This window comes from Passer montanus, unplaced genomic scaffold (genome assembly GCF_014805655.1).
Source record: "Passer montanus isolate IOZ18808 unplaced genomic scaffold, ASM1480565v1 scaffold29, whole genome shotgun sequence".
Classification (NCBI taxonomy): Eukaryota; Metazoa; Chordata; class Aves; order Passeriformes; family Passeridae; genus Passer; species Passer montanus.
Genome location: NW_024367596.1, coordinates 8009878 through 8026246, shown reverse-complemented (window position 1 = coordinate 8026246; position 16369 = coordinate 8009878). Strand labels below are relative to the sequence as shown.

The 16369-nt window shown below is 39.1% G+C and overlaps 1 protein-coding gene across 1 annotated transcript; it reads left to right on the top strand.

Annotated features, from left to right (window-relative positions):
- The first annotated feature begins 3569 nt into the window (after positions 1 to 3569).
- Positions 3570 to 14124, top strand: HRG (histidine rich glycoprotein). Its single transcript, XM_039713737.1, has 7 exons — positions 3570 to 3844; positions 6759 to 6866; positions 7815 to 7902; positions 8410 to 8576; positions 10589 to 10705; positions 12213 to 12299; positions 12919 to 14124. Exons 1-7 carry the CDS (start codon positions 3647 to 3649, stop codon positions 13642 to 13644), a joined length of 1491 nt encoding a protein of 496 aa, XP_039569671.1. The 5' UTR covers positions 3570 to 3646; the 3' UTR covers positions 13645 to 14124.
- Positions 14125 to 16369: the final 2245 nt, after the last annotated feature.

Genomic DNA, 16369 nt, shown 5'->3' with positions numbered 1-16369 from the left:
CTGTAACTACATTTTCAACCTGCCCACTTGACAGTTTGTCTCATCCAAATAGCTTTTGAACTTAAGGTCTCTTTGAATGAAATTTGATAGACAAGGTGATGAAACTTCTACAAGTTTGATAAAAAACTGGTGACTGGTAAAGAAAAATAAGCTGCAGGCAGAGAGGCGAAGCAGGAGCTGTAGCTGCTGCTCTGAAAACCATAACCAAAGCAAATTTGTCTAACATTGCATTTGCATTGGAGGCATCCTGTTTACACCCAGCAGATAAAAATAAGACATGTCACATTTACATATTTTTCCATCCTACTTGGGGGCATTCCTGTTAAGTGCAGAGCCACCCCAAGAACTGCAAATCTTTTTTGGTTTTTGCATCAAGACCAATAAGGCCTGAAGCTCTGGAGAATTTCAGACTAAAAAAAAGAGAAGCCAGCCCAGAATTCACCTCTAAGCAGCTAGAGCCACACGTGTGTGTGTTAGCTGGGCTCTGGCTCAGGAGCAGAAACAGGAGTGGCTGCAGAGCAGTGCAGTAAGAGATGGGAAAGGCTTTGCTGCCTGCACAGGTGACAGAGCTGTGCCATGTGGTGAAACCAGCCTGGGTGTGAAGCACTCCTGCAGAAGGCAGAGAACAGTCTGCTCATAACAGCTGTGCTCCCAAGAAGCCAGGGATATATGTAAATTATTACAGCTGTACTTTAGGAAAGGAGGAATTGGTTATTTCATATCGTCTTCCTTAAGTGTCAGCTCTCCTTTTCCTCTCTCTCTAGTTTAAAGTTATATTTTTTGCACATTTCATACACTGTTTTTTAAGTGGGGAAGATAAGGCTCTTTGATGTGTTCTCCCAGTGCCATGGAGAGGTTTAGGGTGGATGTTTATTACCATGTCCTTAAAGTTTGATTATGGATCACCTCTTACTCTTGCAAGTCAAGCCTTGGTAAAAGTCATAAACGAGGTTTTGATACACTACGCAAGAGAAATGCCATGTTTTGGATAAATATTTCTATTCCTTCCAGCAAACTATTTACAGAGATGGCTTCATTAAAGCAACATACAAAACTTAAAAGCAATGAATATAAAAACAAGTTTTTAAAAAGATATCACACTGAAGGAGAAGTGATAAAAATATATTATTCTGACTTAAGTACAACCAATATTTAATTAACTACTCTTACTGTGTCTGGAGTTCTTGTCAATGCTTTAATAAAAGGGTCTAATCTTTCTTTTCCAAAGAAATCAAGGACAAAACTCTCTAGAGTGGGAACAGAATCTTACTTTACTTCTGCAGTCAATTTTGCAGGAATTGCACATTTTCCACTGTTTATTCATACTGTTTCAATTTCATACATAAAATATACATAAGCTATGGTAAAAAAAGATGAACAATGAACAACCCAGAACAGAAGAGGAAAAAAAGAACTTTTCCACTGTTTATTCATACTGTTTCAATTTCATACATAAAATATACATAAGCGATGGTAAAAAAAGATGAGTGTCACAATGAACAACCCAGAACAGCAGAGGAAAAAAAGAATCTGCAAACAACAGACGGCTGAGGGAATTATGTTATAAATCACCTAATCCAATGCTTTTCTTCAGTATCACTGCCCATTTGAAAAAATTAACAAGTATTGTAATAAATGAATTGGGGTGCAATTTGGAACACAGCAATAACAGGAACTTTATTTTTAACTGATGAGATATATTTCAAATGTCTTTGATTATTTATACAACATTTATTTCACTGCTTTTTTACCATCTTCTGGAAGAGATTCTGAGTAGTTATAATGAAAAATATTATAAAAGCAAGCCAAAAGAAATACCTTATTTCATCAGAACTGTTGTACATCCAGCCCAGTATCCATCTCTCCCAGTGGCAAAAGACAATTATGGTTAGAAGAAGCTTATGGCCTGCCTCTCTCTGCAAAGCATTCCCCCTGTACTTTTCCAGCACCCAGAATCATTCTACCAGGGTCATTAAAGGGTCCTCTTCTGCTGAGTCCTTCTGGTATCCAGGTCAGGACCTGCTGCCCATGGACTTTTCTAAGCAATTTCTGCCCCCAGTGATAGTATCTGCATCCAGATCTTTCTGTGGCAGCAAGTCCCACAAGTGGGGGGACTATTTTTAACAATTTTAAATTTACTCATGATGGTTTTGGGTGCTCCTGGGTCTAATATTGTAAGATGCTCCATTTAGCTTATCTATTACCAGAGAACTGTTCAGTGTGTCCTGAACTAACTAGGAATGAAATATACTGCTTCAGCTCAGTTCATTTTAAAACATGATTTCTTAGACAACAGCCAGGCAAAGACGTGGAATTTTTAAAAATAAAGATTAATTAAATGAGGTAATGTTATGTTTATTCACTGTATTTCTGAAGGTTTCTCACAAAAATAAGTGAAAAAACCCCTTCACAGTCAAACATGTAAATCCAAGTCATAGAATCATAGAATGCTTTAAGTTGGAAGGGACCTTAAAGATCATCTAGCTTCCAGCCCCAAGTCAGCATTTATACAGCCAGCACTTTTTCTGTGAGAAGCTAGTCCAATCTTCACATCAACCTAGAATGGCAAAATTCCTCATCTGGTCTGACCTTGTCATTTTGGGCTCTGCATTTTTGTGTTTTCTTATTCAGTGTTTTAATTTTGTGTTCCATCTTCAGCCACTCCCTGAGAAGCAATTACTGCCTTTTAAGAATGTCTTAAACTATCCAGAATAAAAGATCTTGAATGCAATGAGACAACATCTCATCCTTTCTGCTTAGGAGAGGATATTGGTATATCCTTGGAAGGTACAAATCTTACTAGGTATGGCATTATTTTATTAAATACAAAAAGAAAAATTACCAGCAATTCTCTAAAGAAGTCTATGAAGACTACTACAGCTAAAAAGCACACAAAACTGATCAGGCTGAGAATGCAAAGGCAGATTTATGTAACTTCTTGCTATACCTAGATTACACAGGTATTAGGCAGTCAGTCTCTTTCTGAGTACCAGTTTGAAATGATGTAAAGCTGATAGAAATCAGCTCTATATTTTCTTTAGCTGGTAGCAGGTACTCACATAGCAGCTACAGACCAGCAGCCTGCAGTGCACCTTGAGCTATATTCCTTTTCCACATCTGAGTGAATTCCTTATTTCCCTTTCACTAGTTGCCTGGTGGTTAAGGATCTGTAAAAACAAGGATAGGGATATAGCCATAATTTGACCACAAATATTTCAGCATATTTTCAGTTCAACTGTTTTAATAGTAAACAGAAGACCAAGATTGTGTAATATCTGCACACATAAACTGGACCTTCTTACTGCCAGGCTCAGCCTTACACAGTTAGAAATAAATACTTTCCATGATAAAGCACCATTGCACAATGTCTGCCTAAAGAATCATAAACGGGCCCTTTGATGGGTAGTTCAGAGAGTGTTATAAAGCCTACTTTCCTCAAAATCTGCTCAATCACTATATAATCATTTACTTGCTGTTTGCAAATGTTAATCCAGGGTCAAGGTAATGGCTGTCTGACACGACACTTAAATTTATATAAAACCATGCCCTTTTAGCATTCATTTATAACTTTGGTGGGCTGCTCTGATTTGAAAGCAGGTTGGCTTTAACAGGGCATGGGCACAAGTGACCTAACACTGCAAACAAAATGCTGCTTCTAGCTTCAGCTTTTTTTCTAACACTACTGCAGTGTTCTAACGCCCAAAATGAAATAAGCCTTACACCTGCAGACTGTAACACCATTGAAACAGATGCAGGAGTGGCCCTGGATTTGGTCAACAGACACCGCAGAGATGGTTATGTTTTTGGTTTATTCCGTGTTGCTGATGCACATGAACTACATTTAGTAAGTATGAACTTAAAGACTGATTTACACAAGACTGTGATTTTTAAACAATGAGCCAGGTAATTAAGAGCTTATGTTTATTGCTTTTACTAGAACAATGTTGATGTAATCCAATGAATCAGCTGTGACTTACACCACCTCAGTATCCATTTGTGTATGATTTACTGCACGTAAACTTGATTTCAGACAATGCTGAATGGCCTCTCTTCTCTTGGCCAGCAGGATGTTTGCATAAGAGATGCTCTGAACAGCTCTATACAACTCTGGAAATTAATCTGTTCTGTCTGCTGTCTGGTTTCAGATGTTATACTCAAAATTTATATTCAGAAGGTTTCTTTATTCCATTAATGTCTAACATTAATTAGACCAATGTATCCTGCAAGATGGATTTTTTGTTATTATCTTAATTTCACAGATAGTTGAATAAACTGGTGGAAAGGGAAAAAGGCAGAGGAAGTCAAAGGAGTTGCTACTCTGCAAAACAGGGGAAGGACTGGATGGAGAATCCCTATCAGTCATTTTCTATTTCCTTCCTGTTTCCATTTCTTTTTCCTATAGAAGATACATAAGCCTTCCTCAATGACTGCTGAAATGCAAAAACAAATCAACAGCAGAAAAAGCAATAGAATAAAAATGTCTTTAACTAGTACATAAAAGAGACCAAGGACAGGCAGATTTACTAACACACCTGGTAGCTTTCAACTGCTTGATTATGAAACTGGTATCCGGGCACACATGAACTGTCCCAGAAGTCTCAGCATAGCAACAGAAAAAACAGGCTAGTTTTTGATGGAGCTGCTTAGTAGTGCCTGCAGGGACAAGTACAGATCCAGAAAGTGACTCAAAGCCCAGGATGCTACAGGTCTTCAGGCACAGTTGCAAAAAAACCTGATGGATTTTTTTTGCTTTTCAAAGTCAAGAATGCAGCAAGTTATACCACTGGGTTGTACACAGTAGCCAGGCAGTTAAAGAGCTTCATCTAAGAAGGAGCTCTTCTGTATTAAGAGATTTAAACCCTGAAGTCTCCTGTCCAGAAGAATTCTGCTGCCATGCAGCTCTGTGTGTGCCCCCCTCTGAAGTGGAACCACCAGGCAGTAAGACGTGCAAAATGCATTGGATAAATGATAAAAAGCAAAGTTGTGTCTAAAAAGAAAAATCTCAGTGTTTCTACATTTTAAATAACTATTGAATATATAAAGTATAAACCATAACTTGGAATATTGACTAGTGCTGAGGATTCTCACTTCCAAATGAATGCTATAAGCACTAGAATACCATGTTAATGTTTTGCTTTGTACCCTTAATGAATTTTGCCATCTTTGCAGTCCAGGGCCACAGCTCCAGCTGTCACACAGTGTCTACAAGAACAGAAAATACACTTTTATCTATCTGACTGCTAAAGAAATCTCCCTGAAAGGTCTCTGCATGTTCTCAGACCCAAAGCCACCAGATGTGATCTCCTGCACACTAATTACATACATTATTGTGCAAGAACTTTTTTTGGTTTCACTGCCAAGATAACATTAAGAATATGTATATATTAAAAAAAAAAAGACCAAAACATTTTTTTTGTTTCTCCATGCAATAGTGTGCAACAGGTTTATCATATCAACCCCCTCAGAAACCTAAGCAGAGAAACTCCAGGCAAATCTCTACTGGGTTTACACAGGAGTTCTAGAAGCATAAGATACTCAGGTATCCACAACAGTTCTGGACTTGTACAGAACTGTAGTGAGTAAAATACTTTTAAAACAACCAAGAAGATACCATTTCCCCCCCAAAAGCTATTGAGCAGATGAACAGAAGAATTTTCTACTGTGTATTTGAATGTAGACACTTAACCGCTATTTTAAAATTAGAGACAATGCTAAGATACACAAATATTGCAAAAACAGTATTTAACATGACATTGGTGGACTGTCACTAGTGAAAATATTATACTAGCCTGCAGCAACTCTTCAACAAGGTCTCATCTATAAAGAAACACTGAAAAAGAAACCTGAATGGATAGAACTTCGTAAAGCCCAAGGACACTTATTCACAGTGAAGGGCTTTGCATGTTTTTCTCTAAATGACAGAATGAAATACATATGCATTTATTCTGAATGTCCATACAAGGGCTGAATAAAGTTTAAATAATCCACTCCAAAACTGTTTCTGTGGGCCACAGAAAATTCTTAGCACCACAGGCCATTACACTGTCATCCAAATTCAAATTTTAATTCTCCTAATTGTATTTGCTAAGGAGACAGAACATACTAGAATAGTTTCAGAGTTGAGGATTCTGATTGGGATTATTAGAGTTTTGTTGCATCACTCCCTGAATAAATTGAGCAGGAAGCAAAGTTCTGAAAGAGTCTCTGGTCACTAAGGTAATTTGAAATGGAGGTAGATACACAATTGGCTGCCTAGATAACTGATGTCCTAATAGAACAGTACATTCTATGGGAAAATCAGAAATAGGGAATGGCAACCTTTTAACACTGGCATTTTCCCTACTTGATGAATGTTAGATTAACAACAGACACTTCTCACAGGTTATCAACAAAAGAATAAGAGGCAACAGATATAAGTTGCAGGAAGAGAAATTCTGACTACATATAAGGCTAAAAAAATAATGGAGAAAGTTGTGAAGTACTAGGATGGCCCAGAGATGTTGTGGAATGTCTTGGTGATACACAGAATGCAGTTGAAACTTTGAAGTTTCAGCTTTGCCTTAAGCAAGTGGCTGGGCAAGATGACCTCCAAAGGTCCCTTCCAGCCTGAACGCCTTCTGTGCTTGTCAGCTTTGAAAAACCTTAATAGAGATCTGGAGAAGCTTCATTAAAGATTAAACATATCTACCTCAAAAAAAGTTTATTTCAGATCAAATTTCTTGTCTATAAACTGTGTTTTACTTGCACTTTTCTTCCAGGAAAATTCAACGGTCCTCTACTTAACTTTGGATGTGCTGCAAACGGAATGTTCTGTCTTATCCAGAAGACACTGGGAGTCCTGTGAATACAGTGACACCTACCCAATGGCAAGCAATGGCATCTGCACCAACTCATACACCAATAATGCACTAACTTGATCTTCCTCTGAACTGCCCAGAAATTTGTGTCTCAGTGAGCACTGGGCTTTAATATGGCTCATTCTAAACCAAAATCTATCTAATTCTAGAATGCTAAACACATGCTAAAGGCTTGGGAAAGAATTGAGTCTTCAAATAAATAAAACTATTTAACTTGCTGTCTCAAAGGAACTATACTCCACATTCCACTGCTTGTAGCAGAACTTAAGGGTGATTTGCTGACAGCTAAAGGGCACTAGAAATTATTTTTTAAGCATGTTCCTGGTATATGAGGCAGAAGTACCAGTGGTATATTTTGTCAGTTTTCTGTCATAACATTTTTGGTATGACAATGTGAAATATTGGTAGTATCATTACATGAACAATATACAGCAATACTTGTCCTTTCTTTTGCACTCCAGTGATGAGAACTCCCAGTTCAAAACTTTATTTAAATAGGAATTCTGGTACTATGACAAAGGACAAAGCAGAAAGGCCAGGAGGAGAGAAGAGAAAGCATTTATTCTTTTTTTTTTTTAAATGGAAAAAAGAAATGGATGAACAGGTTCATCCACTTTTGACAAAGATTTGTGTAACCTGGCATTCTAACTTTCCTTGTCATCTTGTCTTATCCTACTCTAAGTAAGTATCAGGATGACTTAGAAAGCTGTTTCAGTTTTGCATTGTCTACTCAATCATGCAAACTGAGAATTAAAATAAAAGCTCTTGTAGAGAGAGATCCCATTTTATCTGAAGACAAATTTTGAGTGGTACCTGATCAAACATTCCATTAATGACCACATCTGTTATTCTTAGAGGTACTGCACATTAAAAGGGGGTATAATTTCCATGATCGCCTACATCCAATTAAATCCAGGGAAAATAACATCATAATCATGTATTCTTTTTTCCTCTCAGGACTTTGGGCAATGTAAGATTATCACATATACAAACCATCTGCTGAAGAAACCTCAACTGTATGGATTTAATTGTACATTAAGTCCAGGTAAAATAACCACTGCTGTAAGCCAATGCATACCTCAAACCAGCCCTTGTACCAAGGTCTGTACACTACTGGTGCATGGAAACTGTAACAGATCCATTCATCTGCTTGTAATTCATATTTTAGATAATTCAAATGGAATGTTAAGAATGAGTAATAGAATTAAGGTTACCCTACTCCTCTAAACCAGACTTTATTGATGTCAGCTGATATCACCACTCCAGTCCACCAAAATATGATAATGAACATCAGAACAAATGTAAACTTGGGAAGACTGCACATTTGGGGTGGTAAGAATCTAAGGCGATTTATAAGAATACTCATTTTCATGGGTTTGGGGTTTTTTCACATTACAGAACAAACCCTTATTTGTGGAGCAAGGACAGGTATTTCACTTACAAGGAAATGCTGCATTTACATTTCTCATTATGAGTTCACATTAAAGGCATGGGCACACTCCCAAGAGTATTAATATCCACTGTAATATTAGTCAATTATTTGTTTTCACAGTTCCACCTGACTTAGTAGAGTGCAAAGATTGTCCTGTGAAACTTGAAGCCTTAGAAGTCACTGAGCAACATAAAGATATTGCTGCAAAGGCCTTGAGGAAATTCAACAGTGAAGGTAACCACACAAACAACTTCGCTGTGGATAAAGTTGAAAGAATTTTAAAGATGGTAAGTGGCATTTCCTCCTAGAATTACTTAGAAATGACACCATTTTGTGAGCAACTCCAAGACCATGGGACCAGAACTCAAACCCTTCTAGGATCAGATCTAAGTTGAAGGTCCTACTTTAGCAAAGACTTGTTACCAACTCAATTTATGTGTGTGAAAGCAAAAGGCGAAGGTCCTACTTTAGCAAAGACTTGTTACCAACTTCAATTTAGGTGTGTGAAAGCAGAAGGACTTCTCATTTGCTAAAGAACTATAGCAGTGTGACAGCATTCAGAATTCAAGTGTACATATTTTAATTTAATATTCTTTGTGCACATATTTTAATTTTGACATATATGACATATATGAGTTTATTTACTACTGAGCAGACTTCAAGATGGACAGTCATGTATTATGCCTTCTCATTTGCTAAAGAACTATAGCAGTGTGATGGCATTCAGAATTCGTGTACTTATTTTAATTTAATATTCTTTGTGTACATATTTTAATTTTGACATACATGACATATATGAGTTTATTTACTCATGAATAGACTTCAGGATGGACAGTCATATTACCACAGTCACATGTTTTGTCAGTTGCACCCAGATATTTTTTTACTCTTAGAATACTTAGCACATGGGTACCACAAACAGTGCAACATGCTCAGCATTATTTTGACTCTTGCTGCAGAGCAAAGCAGCACTCTGAGGAAGGGAGGTGAATTTGTGCTGTAACTCTTGAAGAACTTCTGGGTCTGGTAAATATCTCCATATCTAAGTGAGGTCAACATGAAGACTTATCCTTTGGGTGATGTGAAGTATATTAATAACAACATTTCTTGTTGGTAGATACTGGAGACTTTCACTTAAACAGCACGGGATCATTCTGCCAAGATGTGTGTCAGCCCAGGACACCTCTGTAATGAGGTCCCAAGGCTCCCACCATAATACATGTTGATCTTGGAAACTGTCTAAATGATAGCATGCCAAACCCGCCTCCCTGCAGCTTTTAATATCGCTCAGAAACCTGACAGTGTCCCACACTGCAGCCCTGTGCACGTTGTCTCCCTACTGCCATTTAGAAAGGGATTGTTTTCACATTGCCTGGGTTCATGTGTTTCTCTCCAAACACTTGGTTTTCACACTTCACCATCTTCAGCTACAGCAACACTTTACATTGTACCTCTGGATTTTAACACTCAGAAACTATGAATTACAATAAAAAAACATACCATAAAGTATGTGCGTGCACTTTCAACCAATTTAGTTAAACTAGTGAAACTTGTATGTGCACACATGCCAAGTGTACCTCTGGATTTTAACACTCAGAAACTATGAATTACAATAAAAAAACCATACCATAAAGTACGTGCGTGCACTTTCAACTGATTTAGTTAAACTAGTGAAACTCGTATGTGCACACATGCCAAAGACACCTTCAACACAGACTTGATATAAAAGTACTGCTATAGTTGGAAATTAAAATGAAACACCTCTTTATGGATTTTAATCGATCAAAAAGGCTTTCTCCCATCTTCATATGGAGCAAGGCCTTCTCCATAACTAATGCCCTTGACAACAGAGAAAGCAACATTCTCACAGTCACTAGCAGAATTTCATCTAAAATTAACATCAGTTCTCTAATACTATGCACTCCCATCACTGGAAATGGGTGGTTGCCATCCAATAGATCTCTCTACTTCCACAGAAGCAGCAGTTCAGTTTAGGGACAGGACTCTAAGGACACTACTTCCTAAAAACACAGGCTGTAAAAGTAACAGATTTTATAGCACATGCATACTAAACAAAGAATTAAAGCAAGCATTCCTGGAAGCTGTAAGGGCGTGAGATATAAATTATCTAACCTGTTTTCCTTGCTGAATATGTGTATGTGCATGAACATTTGAACAGGACAGGTAAGGAAAGCATGAGGTGGATGGGATTTTGACAATAAGATGACGTATGGTTGCTCTGAAAATTACAAGACTTTAAATACACCTAGTTATAACTTCTTTGACCTCTTGGTTTCAGACTGCCTCCCGTGAAGGTCACATTTTAGGATTCTCTATAAAAGAGACCAACTGTTCAAAATCTATGCAGGAAACAGATCAGGCACTGGAATGTGATTTTCTGCATGACTGGCACGCTGTAAGTAAAGTCTTAGAACAAGAACTGATATAAAGGGTGGTACCAGGAAGATTCTATCAATATATTTTCAAGCGCTTATTATAAGCATGAACCCAAACTCAAAATTAAAAATCCAGCATGTCCAAGCCCAGATCCTAATTTTACAACTGCTCCATTATCTTTTATAAGGAAACAGTCTGAACTCTCAAATCTTAATGTGACTGGAATCTGGCATGTTAGAGGCCTAGAGTTTTTCAGGTTGTATCTGGCTTTTGCATTCAAATTGTGGCCAGTCCCTAGCAAATCATTCATGCTATGTCCATAAAAACTTTTACACCAATATGAGTCATAGATCCTGAAAAAAATATATGTCTTATGTAATCCCAGTGAGCTCAGGGTCACTTTTTTCTCTACTGCAGAGGAATGGAGAGTGGAATAATTCAAGCTCATCTGTAGAAAACTATCTAAGTATTCTCTTCACCCCATTTTCCATTACTGTTATAGTCTACACCAAAGAAACAGCTAGGCAAGATCTCATAATTTCAGAATAAATGATTCCCCAGAAACTAAATTGAAATCATGAAATAAAATATGGGAAAATAAAATATGTAAAACTTTTGGTTTATATGGTTTACATCCATCACCTTCTCTGGTTTTTTATACTCTAGAAGACTGGAAGAGGTTGTGAATTAACAGGCAAGGGAGACACAAGTTCACTAGAACAAAGCACAAGGCAGATGGTAATAGAGGGTCTGAATTCTGTTCTCAATGCTGCCATCACTGCTGTTTGTGTGTAAAATGTCATTACCATTTGTAGTCACTGAGCACAAAGAGCTACTAATGGCCCAAACAAATATCAAGACAAAGCACCCAGTACAGAGAACATACACAAAACCCATCACCTGAGTTCTGTGCTCTTTCACATGAGCAATTCCACACACAACGACTGGACAGCAGGAGAAAGTCACAGCAAACAGAATGCTAAGAGAAGTAATGCAAAAAAATTACAACAAATTGCTTTTAAAAAATAAATGGAAGAAAGCTCTGCCTTGAGCTTTATCTGAAGCAGCATAGCTATACAGTGCCAGGTTTTGAGAGCTTTGAGCAGAATTACAGAATAGTCCAATCTGAACAGATGCTTGACAAGCAAAAACAGAAAAAAATATGAAAAGGAAGAAAAATCAGGCACCCAAGAGCGCTCATTCTGGAGGCATTAGTGGCTGGCCAATTTCTTAGACGCCAAAAGGGAAGTGAGATACAGAGTAGTAGCCCTCTGGGTGCACATGGTGAAGTGCATCTAGAGTGCATCACAGTCAAGAACCCTCAAAATCAGCGCATATTTTAATCATTATTAATCACTGACAAGCATTGGTTGGAAGGCTCAGGATCTGGCTAAGTTATGTGAAGATACTTAGGTGTCAAAGGAATAGCCTAACTAGTAAAATGTTGAACATTCAGTAGTTTGTATTAATTCCTTCTCAGAAACCCAGATGTGCATTGTGGGTTTTTTTCCTTGTCTTTTGCTTAGCACACTGGATTCTGCAAGGCAAGAATTATCAGTGGTACAGATGAAGCTGATGGAACAGATATAAGCTGTGAAATCTACCATCCCTGGGTATGTACTCAGTTATGGACACCTCTCCGGCTGTATCCTCATGCAGGTTGCCGCAATCTTGCTTAGTCCAGACTGATGATTGTAACATTTATTCCAATTTTCTATTGCCTGGTTATGATGCAGCATGTCAGGACAGACTGACCTGCAAGTCCTAGGTCAGTCAAAGGACGAATCAGAATTGAGCTGTCCCTACCACTCCTTTCAAGTATGTCTTCTCTCAGTTCAATCTAAGTGTGACTAAGTGTGAGTAGAGACTGGCAAAACAGTTCAAAGAGATTTTAGAAAGCAAGGGGAGGGGAGATGATCTTTATCATATCTGGTATTCCAATTTATATCACAACAGCTACTCCAGTGTGGATTTGTTTTGTTTTGATCTCTCACAAATACTTCTCAGCTGGTTATATAATTTCAACATGGTGTGTTTCCAGCAGATTTTTCAGTAACTTAGAATTTTGTTATCTATTCAATTTCCTCCATCATGAAAAAAATACAGAATTTTTCCCTTAAAAGTCATCAGAGCTACAAATGCAAACCTGCTAACTCCCACCTCTCTCTCATCAATTTCTTCTGCCCTATCAACACCTGATTAATACTTCTTCCCTGATGTTTTTATAAACAGCACCATGGCTGTGGGAGAAGAGGGAAACATTCAGCCCTGGGACATCCACACAGACATCCCCACTGTCATCATCATTTTGGTCACAGACATCGCCATAAGCATCACCACAGGCATGAATGTCCCCCCTCTCCTCAGTCCAGACCTGAAGACGATGAGCATAACCCCAAATCCAGCAAGGAAGATCAAGACAGCAACAAAGGACTTTCTTCTCCCCCTCCTCCCCATGATGAACCAGATCATCACCATCCTACTCCATCTCCTCATGGACCAGATCACGACCACCCTCCTCCCCACCACCATGGACCACCCTGTCCCCCTCCTCATGGACCAGGTCACCACCATCCTCCTCACCACCATGGACCACCCTGTCCCCCTCCTCCAGGACACCCTCCTCATCACTGCCATCACTATTACAGACATCATCACAACAAGACAAGCCTATCAGGAAAGTATTTTCCATGCCATGTAACAGGAGCTGTCTATCGCATCCCAGTTCTAAATCAGCAGGATTCTCTCACACCTCCCACTGCGAACTTTCCTGAACTATCCCAATGCAACCTCCACTTTTCCAGCACTGGCTCAAAACTAAAGGAGATGGCAGAAGTTCCAGGCTTTCCAGATCACCCTACACAATCAAAATCCTGTCCTGGAAAACCCAAACTTGACCTTCCAAAAATTTTGCCTTTATTTCCTCATAGCTTTGTAACAGAAAATTCTCCTGTATGACCTCAGAGAAAGATGTTCCTGGCTCAATAATGTCAGGGGCAACCACAGTCCTACAGTCAATGGAAACAGCAGATGGAGAAGTGGGAAAAGCATTCTGTTTCTTGGAAGGAGAATCACTGAAAATATTCATTAAGTATTTCAACCTGCTTCTTCGTCATGGCTACCTCAAGCTCCACTGTAACTGAAAGGTTCAAAATTCTGAGTACCTGAGATAATGTGAATGGGTAAAAATATCCTCAGAAAACAATGCTCCTTCAGTTCTAACAAAAAAGAAAATTCTCTAATGGTGCAAATTACCATCTAAAATCTTTCTTTTTTTCATAATTCATAATTATAATGTATTTCTCCAAGGAATTTTACGTAGAGGAAATTTGACTGATTTCCATAAAAAAGTAATCCATGACTACACTCATGAATCCACTACACTCATGCTTTATACAGATTTATAGAAAATAAAAATGCAAGCATTTTTTTTCTCGACACAGTTGCCTGTTTTGTTGTTTTTGTTTTTTGGTTTTTTTACTACACATAATTAGCTATTAGATATTGAGCTAGAAATTATATTAAACTATGAAGCTATTTAGGTATTAAACATCCACAAAGCAGCTCTAGCATAAATTAACTAATGGTGTTTGGGTTAGCACTGTTATCTACAAGGGGTCTGAGAGCAGTTAATGACTTGCTGTCTCACTGCAGGGTGGCCTGCACAGGTGCTTCCATCGCTACAGCTGCTGGTGGTGATACACAGAAATATTGCAGTCAAGGACAGCCCTTCTCAAATAGTTCATAATTGCTCTCAGGGGAAGAGAAAAGCAGATGCATGTAATAACTCTTTCATGTAAATGTTTTCTTTATTGCTGATCCTTCCTCACTGGAAACTGAGTTGGGAGGAGCAGGAAGAAAGAACAGTGGTGCCTCTTTATACTCCAGCCCCCATCAAGGTCAAGTCCATTCAGACTGTCAGGGGACCAGCAAGCTGATTCAGAACAGCTATGTCATAAGCAAGAACATGGGATTAATCTCAAAAAAGTTGGTAATTTGATAGTCCAAACAGCTTTTTAATGGCATAAAGTGAAACACAGTGCAAAGGCCACACCGAAGAAAAAGAAACAAAACGAGGACTCATTGTGACTCTGTGAAGATTGACTAATTTTTAAAAGTCAGCTATCACGTATGAACAAACTTATTTCTGGTTTAGTTATCCACAGTCTCTAAAGTGCATTTTTTAAATCAAAACTTGTACCAAGTGTGGTGAGTTTGCCCTGGCTGGGTGCCAGGCACCCACTAAAGCTGCTCTGTCACTGCCCTCCTCAGCCAGACAGGGGAGAGAAATTATCTCAGAAAGCTCATGGGTCAAGGTAAAGCTAGAGATCACTCACCAAATATCATCACAGGCGAAACTGACTGGACTTGGGGAAATTGGCTTAGTACTAATCAAACCAAAGTAAGAGAATGAGAAATAAAGTCAAATCTTTAAAACACCTTCTTCCCCAGTGTTTACTTCTGATTTTCCCTACCTTCTCCCTCAGCTGGTGCAGGGGGATGGGAATGGAGTTGCAGCCAGCTCATCACATGTTGTTCTACCCCTCTTTTCCTCAGGATAAGGACTCCTTACCCTCTTCCCTTGCTCCAGCCAGGGATCCCTCCCACTGGAGGCAGTCCTTCATGAACTGCTCCAGTGTAGGTGCTTTCCATGATGTGCAGTCCTTTAAGAACAAACTGCTCCATCATCAATGCCCTCACAAGTCCTGCCAGCAAACCTGCTCCAGCCCAGGTTTCCACAGGGTCACAGCCTCCACTGGGCATCCACCTGCTCTGGTGTGGGGTCCTCCATGAGCTGCAGGTGAATCCCTGCTCCACCACTGACCTCCAGGGGTTGTAGGGGCACAGCTGCCTCACCATGGTCTCCTCCATAGGCTGCAGGAAAATCTCTACTCCCCACCCACAGCAGTTCCTCCCACACCTTCTTCACAGGCCGTGGGATTTGCATGGCTGCTTTTCTCACATATTCTCTCTCTTCTCTCTCCTGTTCTTTCCTAGTTCCTTTTTATTTTTTTCTTCATCATATTACCACAGAGGCACCACCACCAGCACTGATGGACACAGTCTTGGCCAGAACTGGATCCATCTTGGAACTGACTGGTATTGGCTCTGTCAGACATAGGAGAAGCTTCCAGCAGCTTCTCACAGAAGCCAACCCTGTAATCCCCTGCTATCAAACCTTGCCACACAAACCCAATACAGCAAGAAACAGCTGGAACACAGAAGCCAAGGCAATCCCAAGGTGTTCACAGACCCAAAGCAAAGCTATTTGGTGCCACACAGGGGAGACAAGCACTAGAAGTTCTCAGCCATCTCTAATCCTGGCTTGACCAGACTCAGACAACAGTGTTTAATCCTTTGTTCTTGGGTGTCACATATCAGTAACGACAACAAAGCACTATGATCACTGACTGATTCATAAGCCAGGCAGTCTCCACATGGCAGCAGAGATGGACCCTCCAGTAGGATCATGAAGGACAAGGTTTATCAAGTGCTATTGAAGGGTTATGTGACATTCAACCATATGCATGTGTCCAACAACTTTTTAAAAACATTCTGAACACTACAGTTCTCAGAACTGTTGCAATCTGAACACTGAACAGATCTATAAAATTTACAAGGTTGTTGTCCAAACTTCATTGCCGCTGTGACCTTCCTGGATGTTTTATTTAAGCCTTGTAAA